The sequence below is a fragment of the Balaenoptera musculus genome, chromosome 2, assembly GCF_009873245.2.
Source record: "Balaenoptera musculus isolate JJ_BM4_2016_0621 chromosome 2, mBalMus1.pri.v3, whole genome shotgun sequence".
In the NCBI taxonomy this organism is placed as follows: domain Eukaryota; kingdom Metazoa; phylum Chordata; class Mammalia; order Artiodactyla; family Balaenopteridae; genus Balaenoptera; species Balaenoptera musculus.
The window spans coordinates 136330574-136347798 of record NC_045786.1 but is presented as its reverse complement, the minus strand read 5'-3'; the positions used below and the strand labels follow the sequence as shown (position 1 = coordinate 136347798).

Here is a 17225-nt window from a genome sequence, read left to right as displayed (position 1 = left end):
TACTAAGGGATATCTCTAAACATATCTACACTAGGTGGCAGCATTACAAAGGAAACTACTGTTAAAAAAAAAAATCCTATTTCTTTAAATTATGCTTTAAAAATGATTTTAATTGGTCTCATATAGGTTATATGTTTGAATAAAACTCTCATGGAATTAAATTTTTTTCATTATTTAAACCTTTATATTCCCATATGTGCCTGGCGTTGTTCTAGATGTGAAAATGCAAAGGCGAAACTCAAAGCATGGTGAATTTTCTGGTGCACTTACCACAGTACTTATGAAATTATGTGGCAAGTGCAGTGATAGGAATCTTGCAGGAATCAGAGGAACCAGCCCTATCCATGATAAGGAATGGTGGGGGTGAGGGACAGCTTCTTATAGGAGACTTATGAGTTGAGTATAAAAGAGAGTCAAAGAGAGAGCAAAACCATTTCGGGAAGAAGGTACACTACAAGCAAAGCCAGAGATGAGAAAATGGTCGACACTGTACAGGCAATAAAGACTCTGATGTGGTTCGCAGGGGCAAGTGGGGAGGTGAGGCTGGAGAGGTAGGCAGGAGGATCAGATTAATGAGAGCTTTTGTGTATCACGTTAAGGAGCTCTGATTTAATCAGATGTCAATCAGTGCTTCTCAATCTGAGCTGAGGTACGTCTATCACTAAAATATAAACATCAAAATATAAACAGCATTATTTTCCTAGAAGGTCAATTGTATTCATATTTGAGGGAGAAAGGTCAAGATAATTTAACATTAGAGAATTACATAGCTTTTTGTACCAAAAAGGGGAGGAGTGATCCAGAAAGTTTAATCAGGAAGTGTTTTTGGGCTTCCCTGGTGGCGCAGTGGTTGGGAATCCGCCTGCCAATGCAGGGAACACGGGTTCGTGCCCCGGTCCGGGAGGATCCCACATGCCGCGGAGCAGCTAGGCCCGTGAGCCACAACTGCTGAGCCTGCACGTCTGGAGCCTGTGCTCCGCAACGGGAGAGGCTGCGACAGTGAGAGGCCCGCGCACCGCGATGAAGAGTGGCCCCCGCTTGCCACAACTAGAGAGAGCCCTCGCACAGAAACGAAGACCCAGCACAGCCAAAAATAAATAAATAAATTAATTAAAAAAAAAAAAAGAAGTGTTTTTAATGGACTAGGAAACCTGTAATCTAAAGCAACTATGCAGTACAGGATTCATTCGTTCTAAATATCATGGGGCGGGAATTAAACTTCATTTCTACTTTAGTGCCAGTTGTCGTGCCACAAACATAGTAGATGCTCAAATGTTTGAATGATTATAAGTGGAAATTAGTATAATAAATAATAGCCATTTGTGGGACATTTTGGATATAAGAAGTTTGATATGTTAGATTTTCTCAAAATTGAGTAAAATTTTTTCTCTATCTTGGTTCTTAGGGGTTATAGCTGTGAGAAGTTCCTAGAAAGAGCTCTAACCATAAAACAACAATCTCCTGGTCAGACTCAAAACCTTACTTGGTTGGTCTCTAAGCAGGCTGCCTTTACCGCTCTGTCACGACCATTTTGCTAATTTTCTAATATAACCAGAAGGGGAATGTCACTCCCTTTCTTGTTTTCTCATTGTAGCTCCATCACTTTTCTTTCTCCCCAGCCCACCCCTATACTTCATACTGAGTTCAAAAAATAAAAAATAATTCCTAAAAAAACGATGGGCCATCTCTGTTCTATCATACATTGACATAAATACAGGCAGTAAACACCATAAAATACTTCTTAGCTCTTTTGTCTTCATTTTTCTTAAAGCTAACCCCAGTGGTGAAGCGGTCACTATGCGTACTAGGCACTCAACAAATTCCTTACAACAGCCTTTTGAAGCATGACCCTTATTTAACAGATAAGGAACACGAGATTTAGAACAGTTAAGTTCTAACACCCAGGCCACACTGTAAGTACCAGGACTGCAAGCCAGGACTGAATCAAGAATTATGTGATTCCAAAGCCAGTGCTCTGCCACATTTTCTTGTCCAGTAGGGCTGGGGCTTCTTATCCACTTCATGTTAGAGCTAAGGGCTTCAAATCGGTTTTCTCACATAATGTTCAAGTTGAAGATAATACAGATACATGTATTATACTCTAAACAAACTGATGCTCAAAGAAAAGTAGTAATGTGTCTAAGGTCATCTGGATATAGGCAACAAAGTCCGAATTTAGTAGTCTGGGTACAGAACCTATGCCTTCAGCCACTGTGTTACACAGTCTTATAGTAAAAAGTGGGACAACGAAGCAAATAATTACAAAAGCTGAAAAAAGGCTATGACAGAATATGTACAAGGAACGGTAGTATTTTAAAGAAACAAGGAAAGCTATACAAGTAGATGCAGTAGGTGGCTCTTGGAAGCTAAGTACATGTTTGGAGTTGAGGAAACCATCATTGCACTAAGACAATAAAAACAGCATGTGGGGCTTCCCTGGTGGTGCACTGGTTGAGAGTCTGCCTGCCAATGCAGCAGACACGGGTTCGAGCCCTGGTCTGGGAAGATCCCACATGCCACGGAGCAACTGGGCCCGTGAGCCACAGCTGCTGAGCCTGCGCGTCTGGAGCCTGTGCTCCCAACAAGAGAGGCCACGATAGTGAGAGGCCCGCGCATCGCGATGAAGAGTGGCCCCCGCTCACCACAACTAGAGAAAGCCCTCGCACAGAAACGAAGACCCAACACAGCCAAAAATAAATAAATAAATAAGTAAATTAAAAAAAAAAAATAACAGCATGTGGAGTTCTCTGGCTGTAGGGTGTTGGGGGCCACATCAGAAGGGGTCTTCCCCTCCTCCTGATTAATTTGGAGAAGTCAGCAGGGGCCAGATCATGAATATTTTTGCTTGCCATGCTAAGAGGTTTAGATTTATTGCATAGGTCTGTTTTTCTTTCAGCTTTTCAAAATGTATGTCTTCTTTTGATAAATAAAAATCTCCTGCTCTTATAATATTTTTTATAAACAAAAGTTTTTTTGTGTGTGAAGATGAAGGGAAGCAACTGAGGCATTTTCACATGACATGATATGATTTTCACATTAGGAAGTCCACTTCTTGGAAACCTGGATGAGATTAAAAGGGCACAAATCTGTTGACAGAGATGCAGTTAGAAGACTATGGCAACAGTTCAAGCCAAAGGTAATAATAAGCTGAAGAACTCAATGGCAGGAAAGCAAGAGTGGAAGGAGGGAATGGATCAGGAGATATATGTAGATAGATGTAAACAGATGTAAATCTATTAAGATTTAGGAGCCAACTGAGTGTAGATAATGAAAGCAAAAGAAAAGTTAAGGACGACTTCCCAATGTTTGCTGGAGTCATGTGTCTACAGTGGTATATTAATCATGATAGGCACTAAAAGAGGAAAAGCTGTTTTTGAAGTTGTTGTTTAGGGGTAGGAGTGTTTCAGTCAAGTACAGAAATATTTAGTTTATAATACAGAAGAATATCCAGATAAAAATATCAAATTGGCAATTAAATGGAAATAGTTATGAACAGAAATTTGAGGAACAGCAATAGAAACCATGGGCAAGGATGGAGCTGCTCAGGAAAAATATGTAGGATGAGGAGATGACCAAAGACTTTCCTTTCTAACCCACAAACAGAAGTAATCCTTTCTCAAATTATGCACTGTATGTCTCTGAAATATATTTGTTTTTTCTTTAAATAAATTAGAACCCCTAAAGGAAAAAGACCTCATCTTAATAATCTCTGGATAGCACCTGCTAGAGTAAGTATGTATGGTACATAGTAAATGTGCAATAAATGTGGCTGAATTAATCTATAAAGTTAATTTTACTAAATTATAGGATGTATGGTTGTATTCAACTTAAGTGGAAGAAAGCATACATAGTCTTTATTACAGTTAATAGTTAAAAAAAGTTCTGTGGACTAATTAAAAATTTCAAGTTATGTTTTATATTTCATTTACCTTTCATCACAATAAGAAAACTTCATATCCAGACTGTGACGACTGAGAAAAGTCTTGCTGTCTAAAGGAATTTCAATATTTGATGGATGAGGAATGGGTTCACAAATCAGCACCAAGCACGTCATAGGTGGTTTCTTATACCCACACTGAGATTGGTTACTGTTGGTATCATATACATGAATATGGCCTGTGCAGTGAAGTACCTATGTATGAAGAAAAACAAAGCAGTTTTTAAAAAAATTTACGCTAGTAAAAAACAAAATGCAGAGACAGTTGAGTCTGACATGGCAAGTAAGCTTTGATAAAATTTACTGTCATTAGTAAATTACTACAATACATTTTTGAAAATCAATAAATGTTTTCCCTACAACACCACCCATGACCTACTCCTCAGGCACCATAAGATTACTCTTTAAAAAAATTTGCCTTCATACAAATCTGAGCTGATTTTTCACTTATCTGGTCACTGTTTGATGGTTATTTCTTGATCTGATGACTGTGTTTCAACACTGAGCAAAGAAATGATACAACAATGAATAGAAAATTAATCTCTATCAAGATTCAAACACTGGGTGGTTGGCAAAGCCAGTAGTGTCACAATGCACATAACTTAAGTTCATGCCTCAAACTGGTGAATTACTACACTGTTTGGATGTTAAATCTATAAATGCCAAGGAACAGTAAGTTTTTCGCTCATAGTTCTAATACTGTCTTAATTTTATTTATTTATTTATTTATTTGGCCACACTGGGTCTTCGTTGCTGCGCATGGGCTTTCTCTAGTTGTGGCGAGTGGGGGCTACTCTTCGTTGCGGTGCGTGGGCTTCTCATTGCAGTGGCTTCTCTTGTTGCAGAGCACGGGCTCTAGGCATGCGGGCTTCAGTAGTTGTGGCACATGGGCTCAGTAGTTGCGGCCCACAGGCTCTAGAGCGCAGGCTCAGTAGTTGTGGCACACGGGCTTAGTTGTTCCGTGGCATGTGGGATCTTCCCAGACCAGGGCTCAAACCTGTGTCCCCTGCATTGGCAGGCAGATTCTTAACCACTGCGCCATCAGGGAAGTCCTCTAATGCTGTCTTAATACTAGAAATGTCAAGATGTATTAATTTATCTATAAATCAAGTGCATTCACAGATCATTTTTACTTACTTTCCATGTTGCAGACTTTATGTTCATAGTTCTCCCCCGGCTAGTTAGGGTACACTTCATTCTGAGAAAAAAGCTCCGCTGTGTATTTTGCTCTTTACCCTTTTTCACAAGGCCTAATGAAAACATGAAATAAAGTTAAAAAACATAATTAAACACACAAATTTATTACAGTAAAAGTAGCACAGTCCCCAGCACCTAGGTGCTATTCAGTGAAAACTGTCAACATGAGCACAACTGCTTTGCGCATTCCAACACACCCAAAGGATTTAACACACTTCTAGTAAGTAATGGGTTCACAGTAGTAGTGATTCCCTGAGTTGGTGGGATGAGAATCCATATTTGGGATAGCACCTAATCATTTCACATTCAAGCCAGTAAGGTTGGTCAAATTACAAAGAAATATAAACTTGGTATGCATTTGCCCTATAACTGTGTTATCAGTGTACAAAGCACACCCAAAAAAAGAACTTCAGCAGTCTCCTCCAAACTTTTACTAGACGTGCTAGCTCAATTTATAATAAATATTCTGTATATTTATAGAACTTTTAAAACAGAAAATTTCTTTTCAATAGCAAGTAACATTTTTATATATCTGATTTTTCTTAAATCTTCCTGTAAAGCAAGCAGGAAATTATCTCTACTTTGTTACTACGAAAAAAAAAAAGAAAACCATGTTGAATGACTTTTCAAAGCAAAGTTAGATTTAAATAAACTCAAGTCTATTTACTCCCATTCCAAGCCTCAGATAACTAAAAAAATGAGATTAGACTCAGGTGACTAAACAAACAGCAACTTGATTTCTCCTCTTCGTTGATCAGTCTGATTCACAACAAATACAAAAATATTCATTATTCAGGATCTGGCTAGATACTTCAGGCAATATAAAGATGAACAAGACACAATGCCTGTCCTGAAGAAGTTAAAAATTGAGTATACATAGTGAGGCCAATGACAACAATACGATGTAGAGTAAGCGCCCAAGGCTTACAAAAACTCTTTAAAGGAGTACAGAGAGAGATTAGAAGATAACTTCTAGTCAAGGGGAAATCTAGTCAAGGGGAAACCAAAAAGTCCTTCTTAGAAAAATAGACATTAGAATTTCAGTAAGTAGAGATGAATAAGAAGAGTATTCCAGGCAGAAGGAAGAGAACGAAAACAGAGAGGTGAGAAAAAACAGCACATATTTGGGGAACAGTGCATAGTCCAGTTTGACTATAATATAAAGTACATGCAGAGGAGTAATGAGACAAACTTAGAAGGGATGGTTAGGGCTATAACTAGAGGACCATGGATGCCACAATGAGGAGTTCAGCCTTAAATATACAAAATGCAGCTTCTAAAAAATTTGAGTTGGGAAGCACAATAGGAACTTAAGGAACATTAATCTAGCAGTAATATATATGATGTGTTAGAATTAGAATACAATGATGGTAATGAGGGGCTGAGCAGCAGGCAGTAGAAGTGAAAAGAAGGGTGACAAAAGACAAATGAAGAGGTAGAATCTATAAAAACTCAAAGATTAATGGAAATAAGGGAGAAGAGAACTTTTTAAAAAAGACCTGGAGATTTTAACACTGGTGTATTGAAAGAAAAGTAACATGTGGAAAAGAAACAAGATAATACGTTTAAATTTAGGCTGCTTAGCTAGAAATACTGGACTATTGAGAAAGAAGAGTTCTAGTTCATACTCACAATTATGGAATATAGGCAAGTTGGGGCAGTCTTGGTACTGATACAAGTTATTTGGGTTTACTTAAATAGGACTGAATTTGCCCTCCCTAGAAGCATTTGAAAGTGGATTTTAAAAAGACACCACAAGAACCATAATGGTCTTGGTGATGGTATTAGGGATGTGTGTGTGGGGGGTGGGCGTTGTGGTAGCAGCAGAGATCCACATGTAAACTCTCTGGGGTATTTTCAGTCCTTCAAAATCTAAACTTGAATTGGACTGACCTTTGGGAACCCAAAGCCTTTGAACTGGGACATGAAGATATTAATAAATTTAAAAACTATGGTAAGTGAAAAGTACTAGCATTTTCCTAATGAAAAAAAGTTTTTAAACAACTAAGTTTTTAGCCCTATAAAAATAAATATTTTATAATAATTTATGAACTCTAAATCTTATTTTTAGAATTTAAATGAAATAGGACTATGCTGTATAAACAATACCTCAGGCTGTTAGTGTATCATCAAAATGTGACGCATTGCAGCAGCCCCACTTTGCTAAAAGTGAAAATCTGCATTTTTCTTTCCCAACAAAATATCAAAAATTCATTAACATTAACATTTTAATGTTCATTCATGAACATTAAAATTCATTAATCATTAGGAATGATTTTTTTAAATGTTCATAATTAAATCACAAATTTATTATAATAAGAGAGCACATGTGCTTTGAATGTTCATGTGCTTTAAAAAAACATTTGGTTAAAAACATACATTTAAGCTATAATAAGTAGACTATATCTGATTTAGAATAATGCATTAGCATCATTACCAAATCAAAACAAGACTTCCATATATCCATGCACTTATAGTCTAGCCCAAGGGAAGCACTGAGCTGCCAATACAAACCTCAAAGTGTAAACACTATATTAAACTCATCAACAGCCCACTTAGGTCCTTGCTTAGAGTATATTTACTCCTCCTTTACCCAGAATTCTAAAAAGTATTCATTTGCTTTCCAAGTTCACAGTAAGAACACGGCATGAAATTAAATAACAGAAGAGGGCTCCAAGGTGAGAAATGGCAGTAGAGTGTAGTGAGAGTTGGTGAACATGAAAAGAGCTCTGAAGTACTAAGGAGTGTGGACTTGAGCCAGTCTACCTTAGTTTCACCCTTACTCTGCTGTTTATTAACCAAGTAATCTTCAGCCAGTTATTCAATAACTCTGTAACTCAGTTTCCTCAGTAAAATAGAAATAGTTAACCTCACAGGGTTTTTAAAGGAGTTAAAGCACATAAAATTGAGAAAACAGTGTCCTGGCACAGAGTAATCTCTCAATAAAGGTTAACTATTAGTATAAATGAGGTGAGATTAAACAGAAAACCATAAAAAATGATTAACAAAGAAATATAAATGAGGTTGTTTAATGTAGAAGCAAACAAACTTACACTTAAATGGGAGAGCTGCAAAGAACAACCACAGAGCAAAATGACAAATTTTCAGTGTGGTAACTTTTGAGTCATGAAAGAAAGGTCAAATTATGATCCATATACTCTGTTTAAGAAGGCACAGGTGTGAAAAGACTTTAATTCAGTTTTTGTAATTCACAAGGTACTTTTCTCCCAAATCTTGGAACATTTTATTATTTTTAACAATTCATTCCTGAGTTTAAAGGTCTGAGCAGGTCTTTTTTGTTACTGCTAATGTGGAGGCATCCATAATGTAATACTTTCTAACTGAACTGCATAGTCTCAAATTATTGCGAACAACCTGAGGGGTCAGACAGTAGTTATGCTCTTTAAAATTGGGGAAACTTTTTCTTTTTCTTGGGCATTTAGAAGCTTGAACCCAAACTGGCACCTCAACTTTAATAACTGTCTAAAATCCTATTATTTGTATTATGACTTCCCCTTGCCTTAAAGTTAATTCTAAATTAACTTCCTTGGTCCTGATTTTTATTTATTTTCCCATTTTATCAATTCTTATATTTGTATAATTATTTACAGATTAGGTGGGCTTTTTTAAAAACTTAGGTATTTTTATGAAATTCCTAAAAAATAGAATAACATAGACTTAACAAAGAATAGAGTAACATTTTATTAAGCATGAAATGAGGTTTGGCCTTAGGTTACAACAGCAAAATTTTTAAATTAGTGACAGTATCCAATTAGGTAAAACCACCTGTCACAATAAATCAAACAATAAACTTTTCTTCTCACCATTTCTGTGTGTAAGCATTTCTCTCATTTCCTCATGGTCACACGGATGAGTAAAATCAAACACACTGTGTCCGGTTAGTTCAAACTGTAAAAACATTAAAAAAAAAAAATTAGACCTATAACATAAAATCATAAACTCATACAGAAGCGCTCTTAATATGTGGGTATTTTACCTGAGTTAATCCCATGTATTTGTTCACATTATCAGAAATGTAAATCATGTCACCATCATCTGTGAGAACCATAACAAAACCGTCCAAGGCTTTCAAATAAAAGCAATTCATCTGTGCCTTCATTTCATCTTCAATATCCAAATCACCTAAAAAAAGCACAAGAAGAAAAAAATAATTAGTTAAAAAGTTATACTTAGATGATAGTAATATTCAGATGTCTTTATAAAGTTTTCCCCAGATACTTTATTTAATACATGCAGCATATATTTTTTCTATATATTTAAATTTTTTCTCCTGTCATTCTTTTAACACGAAACAGTCAAGGCCAGAGGACAGGAAGACTAAAATTAGATCTGCCAGGGGCTTTTAATGATTATTTAAACTAATGAAGCAAGGCAAACCACTGAAAAGAGAAGGGTCATGTCATTAAAAGTAAGATAGATACAGGTAGGTAGGTAGGTAAGTGCAGCAAGAGAAAAAGAGGGGGAGGGAGGCCAATATCTTAAAATTCCTGAATGAAGCTTTAAAAGCAGGTAATAAAAAGGATATCATGTTACAAAAGAAGTGAGAGTATGACCACCTTCTAAAAGTAATTTCCAATTACTTCTGATTTCTAATTTTTAGACCTATCATGTCCTTGTAAAACAACTCACCAGCATCCAGAAGTTTCCTCACACGCAAATAGCTGATCGTAAGCCTCATAACAGAAGCCTTATCAAGATGTGAGCTCACGTTATGGGGAAGTGGCAACTGATGAGCAAGCTCATAAAAAACTTCAGACTCTTTACTTCGTCGAGATCTGGCTGCATCTCTAGACTTCTCTTTTCGACGTTCAGAACTTATCCTATTTAACAAAAGGGGAGGAGGAGGAGGAGAAGAGAAAAAAGACAGAATACGTTAGTTTGCGTTTGCTTGAATAAAACTCATTTTACATTTTTCTGCTTACCATGAAAGGATAAGAAGATGCCATGTAGTTAAACTATATAGAGATTTATCCTACTACATAAATGTATTTTTTTAAAGACAGCTATACAAATTTTTGGATTACTGAAGACAAAAGGAACTCTCACAAGAAGTCCAAGGTGAAGCTTCACACCTGTCCAAAGCAAGTGTTTCCTCCCTGGCACGTCAAATTGGAGAGGATGTTTTTGATTTGGCCAAAATCTGAAAAGTAGCCTGTATATCTAAGGCTGCACTTTCATAGCCATTCAAAAGTAGGCTCAACTTAGAGACTTTTTACCCTCTACGCTACCACATGAGCAATACTGACTATAAGCTACAGGAATTTATATCAGCTACTGTTTTCAGCTTGCTTACTCCTTTAGCAACCCCTTGTCTATTCAGTATTACTGGCACAAAAGGTACCAAATAAATGCAGGCGTATGGAAGAAAAAAAAGATGTGGCATAATACTAAGAATTTAAGAGAACAGTTTAATAAAAACTAATAAGGGTGTCAATATAATCATACATCTTTAGGGAACTCTTCCAAGAATAAAATCAGTCAGAAAGATTTTCATAAGTCATCCAAGCAGAGCCATCTTCCTTTGCTTCACTGTGTAGCACTACCTATTCCTCCTGACTCAGCTGAAGGTAAACAAGGCTAACCTGGTTCTATCCTTAGCTTCTTCTTTAATAGCTATTGTTTATTAAAACCTACTATGTGTCAAACACTATCCTGTACTAGTTCTCTCATAACAACCTGTAAACAGGTTAAATATTATCCCTATTTTACGGATGAGGAAACTGGGATTCAGTAGGTTAAAAATAGCCATGCTGTAGCAGACAGGATTTCAACACAGGTATTTTTTTTTTTTTTACTTAAGTCTCTGCTCTTCCACAAGGCTTTATCTTCTTAATGGAGAATGCTGCTTCTACCTCAAATACTCAGCTGCTCTCCTATGACCCTCAACCTAATCCAATTAAATCAATTATTTATTAAATGTTGAAAATAGCCATTACCATTTATTGAGCACTTAGCACTGCGCTAAGAACCTTGCCAGCATTATTTCACTTAATCTTCCTTATATTCTGTGAATTAAGTACATGATTGTCTCCACCTTAAATCTCTCCTCCCTCCAATGATCTACAAAGTTATGAGGTTCAATCATAGAAGTAACATTCTCAAAAACAAGCAAGGCTCTTCATTCTCAGAGTATGCTCCTGCTATGCTGTATAATTACAAAGTGAAATTCCAGCAGCGGTGTTGTGACAATAGTGATGATATAGTTTTAGCACTTGCTCAAGTTTGTGTGCTCATCTGACTTTTATACTTTAATAAGGAATGTGAACATTTGCTATTATTAGTCAACTTTGATACAAAAATTTCAATTCAAGCAACTAGATCAATTTAACTTGAGTATCTTGAGATTTAAGGTGAGCTATTAAAAATTATTACTACTTATAACTACTGATCTATGTGAATCAGGATTTTGTCAATGCTGTAGAATTTTTTAAAAACACAAAAATATATTCGATGCTATAAGTGTAACATGAAAATGCAAGTGTCCTCAGTCTACAACTTCATTTTTTATTTGCATTAGAACTTCATTGTTCTCATTGATTTTAAGTAAATGTATTAAATTTGAACTTTAAAATGTACAATAAGAAAAGTTTAAAAAACCTAATTATACATATACTGAAGTTCTTGGGGGTGGGGGAGACATCTAGTGTGTCCCCATTGGCCCTAGCATCTCAGATACTGTTTCTCTCACTTCTTTTCCCTTTTGAATTGGCAGGTAAGAGGCAGCAGTGGAGTGGGAAACAGATATCTATCTGGTTCAAGTAAAATCACCAAAAAAACAGTGATGATCAATGATCTCATGATAAACCTGAATATTGGTTCAAATGCCACAATTAGTCCAGGCGATCAGAATTTAATCAGCAACTTTCATCAGATTTACTAAGCCCTCTTTCTTTTAATTACTCAACCAAATCTAAGCTACCAACACATTACTACCCAACTGAAACACCTGGTGAAAAACTTAAATCCTTATATTACATGCTATATGCTTTTAAAGGGCATCTGATAAAGCTAACCATGCTGATGGATTATCTCTATATCTTTAGGAATAGTTGTATTGTTCAGAACTTTGAAGATAATGAATGTCCAAGATATGGCAACCAAGTTTTATAAGACAAATCCATTAGAAATGTGAGCTTGGATAGAACATTTAAAGGATAATATATTTAAGCTAGTGAAGACTGTGAGAATAAGAATTTGAGCATGAGCCAGGATTTTGGAAAAAAAGGAAGCCTCAATAAAACAAGTAATATGATATCTCAAGAGTTGACAAACCTAAATTAGATGAAGAAGGTGATGAAAATCAGTATGTCTTCTATTCATAATCAATCTAGACATAAAGCAATCAGGAGACCTGTAATAAAGATTTAATGAAGAAATTTATCTGATGTTCTTCACATGTGACTACAGGAGCTCTTAAAACATTTCTCAGCTAAAAGCTAAAACTTCCAAAATTCTTAATAATTTTAGCATCTGAACTGCCCAGCTTCTTGTCTACTCACAGGAAGGCTCTTTTTATCAGTTGATACCCCACAGAATTACAGTACTATTGACCACGAATTATTTCTGGTAGAGCATGGAATCTAGGTCCCACAAAGATGAATCCAGTACTATTTATTTACTTACTATTTAGATGGCACAATAAAAGTTTTGTAGACCAGAACAGGCAGATTTTTAGCATGCAAATAAGGGCACTGTTATTCTCTAAATTATCAATTCCATCTATGTTGTTTTTATTAAGTACAGATCAAGTAAAGATAGTCACACTAGAAATCAGTCAAGAGTACAGTAAAAATTGTCTTTTGAATAGTTTGCTTACCCATTTCCATGACCATTTTAGAATCAATGTTTGAGTAAACTAGCAGTATAGCTTAATCTTTGTGGTACTATAGTTTTCACATACTTACTATTTCATTATTATTTAGCATACAGTACTGGACAAGCTAGTAGTTATATCTTCATATGATTTTGTATAGGAAATACATTTAGAGCTGCTGTCTTATTAAGCTTCTTGTGTACAGAGTTCATGAATAAGCAATAGCCATTTTACAGAGAAAGCCTATTATTCTTCAGATTAATCAGAACACAAAATAATTGCATATATGTTAATTCATCTAACTGTGTTGTCTACTAATTGCACAAGAAAAGCCTGTTGGCATTCCTAATTGTAAATATTGGTGACTTTTAGAACTGAAGTTAGATCATAATCATTCGAAATGTTAACAGATGATCAGACATTTCTAATAAAGTTAAGGTATAATTTTAGAACAATCTCTCAGCTCTATTATTTGCGGCTTTAAAAATTCTTTCTGGCCTTGAAGGTACAAATTGTTGTTGTTTTGCACTTCTTGTGTATTTCTATAAGACAGACATTCTGAAGTGAAATTCCATTATCTAAAGGATGTGGCATTTAAGTTATCCTTTCCCAAAAGATCTGTTTCCATTTTTGTCTCTGCCAACCCATGAATGTGTATTTATTTGCCCATGTGTTCTGTGGTAATATATATTATAGGTCATTTTTATTGTTTCAGTTTTTGCCAAGCTGAGAGATGAAATTTGTATATCTCATTGTTTTAACTACCCTGTACTTCCTAATGTCTCAGGTCAGAGGAAATTCCAAGGGAATTTTCATTCTTTAGTTGGCATTTTGGCCTGCAGCTTTAAATCTAAACATCTATACATAGTGCGTACTATGTACACAGTGGTATTCTAAACGTTTTTCACCTATTAACTTATTTAAATCATTATATCATCACCATGTTACAGATAATGGAACCTGGATAAATAGTTTACCCAAGTTTACACAGTTAATAAATGGTAAGCCTATATTCAAACTTAAGCAGTCTGGCTCTAGAAACCATGCTATTAACACTAGACTATGCTGCCTCTCAGAAACTCATTTTAATAACCAAGGTAAGTATTTATAAGTCCAGGCCATTATTATAAAGTTCAAAATTGGTCTACTCTACATCTCCAAAGACATAAAAGAGAGGTATAGGGGTTGGCTTTGGAATTTAGGACCTGACCCTAAGCTATTCAGAGGAACTCATGGCCAGGCTCTTTCCTGGAGTCTGCTTATAAATCCAAAATTCTAACTGAAAGGCATCTAACAATGGCAATACTTTCTGCCCCACTGACTACCTGTTCAAGGCAAAGCACCCTTTAATGGGTACTGCCAGCCACTAAGGGGAGAGAATCAGTAATCCAATCAACTCATATACTCCCACAAGACTTTATTTTTAATTTGTGCAGAGGAGCATCTCTGTACTTAATTTGAACATCTTAAGCTCACTATTGTTGGTGTTTTTTTATTTGCTTAACATCCAGATCCCCAAAGTAAAACCAATCTGCATACTTACTTCAGGAGCTCTGGTCAGGCATAAACCAATTGCCAAGATACCTATTTACACAAAGTACCATGAGAGAAAAGATGAAGAGAATTTTCCCCCTTCTAACATTTATTGAGCACTTACTATGTGCTAGGCACTGTGTATTGCTTTCACATAAATATAATGCTTTCATGTATTAGCTCATTTAATTATCATAACTCTTCAGAGAACCAAAACACTAGATGGGAAGTGGCCTTCCTGAACCTCAGAATAACCATCTTCATTCAAGAACTATTCATTCAATAAATATTTATTGAGCATTTATCAAGTACCATGCACTGTGTAAGTACTAGGAATATAGTGATAAGCAGAACAGCCCTCATGGAGCATAGCCAGCCTCCCACTTAGTCTACTGAAATAGTTACCTAATGCGATATTCCCAAATGCTGATCTAGCTGCATTGTAATTACTTGGGGACAGTCAATATTTCAGACTTCTGGGCCTTACCTTTGTAAATCTGATTCAGTAGATCTGAAGTAGGGCCCCCAAATCTGGGTTTTTTAAAACTCCCAAAATGTATATGATACACAGATTTAGGAACCACTGACTGAACTAATCTGCACTGTCATTTTCATTCAATTTCGCCCTCAAATTACTACCACAATGATACTTCCAAACTAAGAACTCCGATATTATGTCCTGCTTAAAATCCCATCAAAGGTACACAGGACAAAGTCTAATTATTTTCAGATGAAACCCTCCTTTAGCTATTTTCCTGCCCATCTCTTTACCCTCATCATTTCCCACATTTCTTCGGCCACATTGTAGTTACTCAAAAGCATAGTATTTTATTCATTTATGGCTCACTCACTCCACTCTCTCTGCTGGGGTATCCTTCTCAATATGTAACTTGGTAAATTTATGTGAGAAACTTTCAAGATTCAATTCCATCATCACTTTGTCTCTGTTTTGTCTTCCAAAAACTGCTCCTCTCCCCTAGATCCGACCACTCTGGTTATTTTGCTATATTTATGTTCCTCTACAGTCCTTAAAGCTTCCTGGAGGCAGGAGACTGCCTCGTTCATTTTTGTGTTCTTAGTAGGCATGTGCATAAGTGGCTTTAAGTATTTGGCCCAAATCTGCTATTTGACTTTAACTTCGGTCCATGGAAGGTTAACTGCCCCTTCAACATTCTTTTTTGGTATCGCTGAATTTGTGATTCACCAGCATTCCTGTGATCCTATAGATTACAATCATAGTTAAACAGCGTAACGATGTCAGTACTATGAACAAGGCATACTATTTGGATTTACTGCGATTATCTGGATATGCACTTTCAAATAAAAGTAACCATACTCGATGTTAGAATGGAAAAAAAAAAAAAAAAGCTAAAAATAAAAAAAATTCACCAAGCGGTGTAACAGTGAATAGCACCGATACCATCACCAAGGAGAGTAAGTGATCTTCACAGAGAAGAGATTTAGAGCATAGGGAGAGAGCTGAGAAACTAGAATACCTATCTGCTAAAAAGAAGCTTGAAGTTTAAGATTACTTCCCTTATCACTGCAATCTGTGTCAGGAAAATGCATGAGTTATAGTTAATGTTGTTAACCAATTAAATCAATACCTTTATCACATTTATGCCTTCCTAGCCCAGCTGGAAACATGACAGTTGATTCCTTTTGTTTTCTATAATCTTTTCCTAGAAAGTGTTGTAATTATTATCATAAGACACAAAAGTTTTCAGTAAGTTGATTTCTAATCTTATTGGCTTTTTTTCCAAGGGGGGGTTAGCCTTAGACAAGTATTTTGTATTTATTATTAGGAGTATTCTCATCATAAATAGGATTTGTTGTTATATTTTCCATCTGGTAATTGCTGCAAAACCAGAATACTTCAGATAATGTTTAATTTTAAAAAATCCCTCTTCATGGACAAATCAACAAAAATTTGACATTTCAAATTAAAGTTTCAGGACAGTTAGCTAGCTATTATTTATAATTAATTTCTCCAGAAAAATGTCTCTGAACTCTAATCAATAAATTTAAAAATGAACCTTTAGGATACTCATGTTAGAGAATGTATTCATTTATTCCACAAATGTTTCTTGGTCATCTCCTATGAGACAGATGCTGTTCTCAGCATGGGACACAGTACAATAAACAAAACAGACCAAGTTCCTACCCACATGGAGCTTATATTCTGGGACAAATATGTCTTTGTTTCTTGTCTTTATTCAATAGTCATTACCAGGGTCAATCCCTAACTGACAGAACATTAGCCATAGAAATAATCTTCCCACAAAACCAAGTAACATAAAATTTTAGGAGACAAGGCAAAGTCTACAAAAATTAATCTGTGCTTATATAAGATGTTACAATACAGTAGTATGCAAAAACAGCAGGCTCTACAACAAAATTTGAGTATTAATCCATTTCTGTGTCTGTGTAATGCATATTTATGTATATAAATAAATGTATAACTTATAAATGCACAGATAAAACCAGAAAGATACAATGTATAAAGTGTTAGCAAAGTTTACACATGTTAACAATAGCAGTTTCAAGATGGCAGGATCACAGATTATTTTGTTCTTTAAGAAAATCCACCACTGAACTAACACTGACACTATCAGTGCACCTGCACTTGTCAGAAAAATCTGAAAGAAGTAGTCATCTTTTAAACTTGTTTTCCAAAAAGACTAACTGAAAACAGGTTAAATTTTTTCTTCATTTTGGAATAAA

General features: G+C 35.7%; 1 protein-coding gene and 1 long non-coding RNA gene across 3 annotated transcripts in view; one reads left to right on the top strand and one right to left on the bottom strand.

Annotated features, from left to right (window-relative positions):
- Positions 1–17225, bottom strand: part of HIF1A (hypoxia inducible factor 1 subunit alpha) — a 42135-nt gene that overhangs the window by 12385 nt on the left and 12525 nt on the right. The window contains exons 2-7 of one of the 2 annotated variants that reach the window (XM_036844412.1): positions 12428–12506; positions 9785–9975; positions 9132–9277; positions 8959–9043; positions 5075–5187; positions 3930–4132 (exon numbers count right to left, since the gene is read on the bottom strand). In XM_036844412.1, the coding sequence (XP_036700307.1) occupies positions 3930–4132; positions 5075–5187; positions 8959–9043; positions 9132–9277; positions 9785–9833 (596 nt within the window). In that variant the 5' untranslated portion in view covers positions 9834–9975; positions 12428–12506. The remainder of the gene's footprint in view (positions 1–3929; positions 4133–5074; positions 5188–8958; positions 9044–9131; positions 9278–9784; positions 9976–12427; positions 12507–17225) is intronic. The other variant, XM_036844411.1, reaches the window with a different exon arrangement.
- LOC118890946 overlaps positions 1–17225 on the top strand; it is a 35254-nt gene that overhangs the window by 15480 nt on the left and 2549 nt on the right. The window contains exons 2-3 of the long non-coding RNA XR_005018864.1: positions 3041–3136; positions 3674–3728. This is a non-coding gene — a long non-coding RNA (uncharacterized LOC118890946). The remainder of the gene's footprint in view (positions 1–3040; positions 3137–3673; positions 3729–17225) is intronic.